Source organism: Gekko japonicus, unplaced genomic scaffold, assembly GCF_001447785.1.
Source record: "Gekko japonicus isolate JY-2015 unplaced genomic scaffold, Gekko_japonicus_V1.1 scaffold1947, whole genome shotgun sequence".
In the NCBI taxonomy this organism is placed as follows: domain Eukaryota; kingdom Metazoa; phylum Chordata; class Lepidosauria; order Squamata; family Gekkonidae; genus Gekko; species Gekko japonicus.
Window position 1 is genome coordinate 239572 of NW_015159772.1, and position 2758 is coordinate 242329.

Here is a 2758-nt window from a genome sequence, read left to right on the forward strand (position 1 = left end):
TAATCTTAAATTCAATCCAGACAAAATGGAAATAATTATTTTGGGAGGCTTTGTAGACCAACTAGAAGGGATGAGACCTATCTTTCCTTGCAAAATCAGATTGGAATGCTACTGGACACTGCCTTGTTCCTGGATGCTCTTTTGTCAGATGTGGTGTGGAGCCATTTTTTTGAACTTGGGCTACATCTGTTTCTAATAGAAACCTGGTCATTGCCATCTATGCCTTCATGAACTCTTAATTAGATTACTGTAACTCACTGTGTATGGGGCTGTCATGAAGATGGTTTGGAAATGGGGGCATTCTATTTCAGCTACAGACAAATTAATCATGAGAGCTAACAAATACTGTTACATTGTGGCTGTAATGAAATAGTTGCACTGGCTACCAAATACTTTCTGAACTCAATTCAAATTCTGTGTCTGAGCTATAAACCCCTAAGTGGCATTGGATCACTGTATCTCAAGGAGTGTTTTTTCCCATATAAGCCTTCCAAAATTTCAAGATCAGTAGGCGAGGCTATACTTCAGATACCATAATATATGGAGGCATAGTTGACGGCCTCCTCTAAACTTTAGAATTTCCTACCTTGAGCAGTTCATCTGATACATCCTGCTGATGTTCTGAAGATTGGTTAAAAGCTATCTATTTCAGTTGATTTTTGGTAGGTCAGATTGTTTGCATTGCTGTTCCTAATTGTTGTTAGTGGTTTAACCCCTGCCTATCTGTTGTTTGATTTTCTCTGACGATAGGTGGCTTTATATTGATAGTTTAAACTATAGTTTAAAAGTTTGGTAATTTGTTTTATCCTTCATCTTCTTGTTGATTTGTTTAATTCCGCTATCTTTTGCGTATTATCTGCTATTTGTTTATGCAGCCCTTCCATTTGATTGGAGAATTGTTTCGTTATTTTTTCATAGATTCTTTAATTGGGTCCAGAGCTTCAGAGATTGCCATCTTAATTGTCTCCTGAATTAGCACTTGTAAATCTTTGGTTGTAGCAGATGGTAGACTGGAAGTCACGGATTTAAGTGCACCTGGTGAACCTGTGGGTGGTTTAACCGGTCTATTGCTCCCAGACATTTTGTTTCAAGTTTAAAATAATATCAAGAAAGGAAGGAAAAAAGCCTTCTTCTTTTAAACAGGACACAGTTTTCTTTCCCTCCCAAGAGAAGTTGATGTTTATGCAACAAGTTTGTTTTCAGAATACCATGTACCATTATTTTTAAACAGTCAAATTAATCTTGTATAGACCCAACTGGAATATATCTCAGCACAGCTATGTTATTATGGGAACAGAATTTTAGAGTTCACTTCCTCCCTATTTGAACCTCACCAATATAACACAGAAAATACAGTCAAACACCAGAGGTAAAGGGCAGAAGCCAAGCGTACTTTAGTCTAATTGGGAGCCTGAAGTATTGGTAAAGGGGTTGACAAGTCAAACCAAAGAGTTAATTGTCTTACAGATGCCGTTCCAGTTGTAGCAGAGTTTCCCTTTTAAATGTTATATTTCCCAAATGAAATACAGTATCTTCTTGATTCCAAAGAACAGAAAACCTGTAAAGTTTAAAAAGGAGCAAACGACTCCAAGCTCCACCCCACAAAGGGGAAAATTGGGGTACGTTGCAGAGTCTACAGTCGTCTTTTGACTATAATTCCAAACTCTACCCCACAAAGGGGAAAAATAGGGTACGGTGCAAGGTCTACAATCTTCTTTTAGTTATGGTTTCTTTAAGTAGTAAGTTCACAGCTGTCAAAAAACATTCTTTATTTCAAGTCCTTAGAGATAGCCACATGGCATTGCTTAAATTCTCTATAGCCGGCCGCTGATTAGAAAGGTGGGGGGGGGGACCTCCCACCTCGCTCTTAAGTAATTTTAAAGTTTAAACGAGCTAATGTCTCTGTTCCGGAGAGGAATGATGAGTCATTTACTCACGCTGGTATTGGAGTTGAAATTCAGGCACCCCCCCCCCCTCATTGGGAAGCGACAGCTAGGCACTCATGTCGCCATGAGCATTCTCTGATGTCCTCTGCATTGGGGGCAATCCACAGCTTCAACCCGCACGGCGCCATGGTACAGGAGGCCCGAATCAAGCCCCTTGCTCTTCGCACCTCTTCTCAAGGGTGCAGTGTGGTCTCGGGAGCCCCCAGACCTCAAAAAGGAACAAAGGAATCAGCAAGCTCAAGGAGCGCACCTCGGCTTTACCGCTCCACTGCGCTGCAACCCGGGCCTCTCAAAAGTTTGGTAATTTGGATGCTTTATTGTGCCATCCTGAGCAGAGTTACTCTCTTTCAAGTCCATTGCTATCAGTGGTCTTAGAAGGGTGCCACTCTGTTCTGTATGGCACTGTTAGTCATTTAGAATTCTGACTTATACTTTTTATGGCTTCTGAGTTGTGCTTTAGAATAAGGCATTATAAGATACTATAAATAAATATATGTAATGTCCAAGAATCATGCATACTTGCTATACTGGCCAAAAATAGTAACTGGAATTTTCTTCAGTTAAAATATTTGAGCTAATCATGAACTGTCCTGTCATTTGGCTGTGTCAGAGTGGGATTTGCATCAGAATGATCTGGGTTTCAGGTGAGGTTTAGGAAAGCAGAATGGCTGCCAAATTCCTTGGTCCTGTGTTGTGTTCCTGCAGTAGCTTATGGATGGTTTTACTTAGCCTGTCTTTCTGGACTCTAGTCTAGGATCCCCAAATGCAAAGTGTACCCAGCTGAATGAAGAGTTGACTGAGAAGTGCCATGA

At 40.5% G+C, this 2758-nt stretch overlaps 1 protein-coding gene across 1 annotated transcript in view; it reads left to right on the forward strand.

The window, feature by feature from the left end:
* CEP63 (centrosomal protein 63kDa) overlaps positions 1-2758 on the forward strand; it is a 60941-nt gene that overhangs the window by 46073 nt on the left and 12110 nt on the right. Inside the window, exon 9 of the mRNA XM_015406642.1 lies at positions 2696-2751. Coding sequence (XP_015262128.1) covers positions 2696-2751 — 56 coding nt within the window. The remainder of the gene's footprint in view (positions 1-2695; positions 2752-2758) is intronic.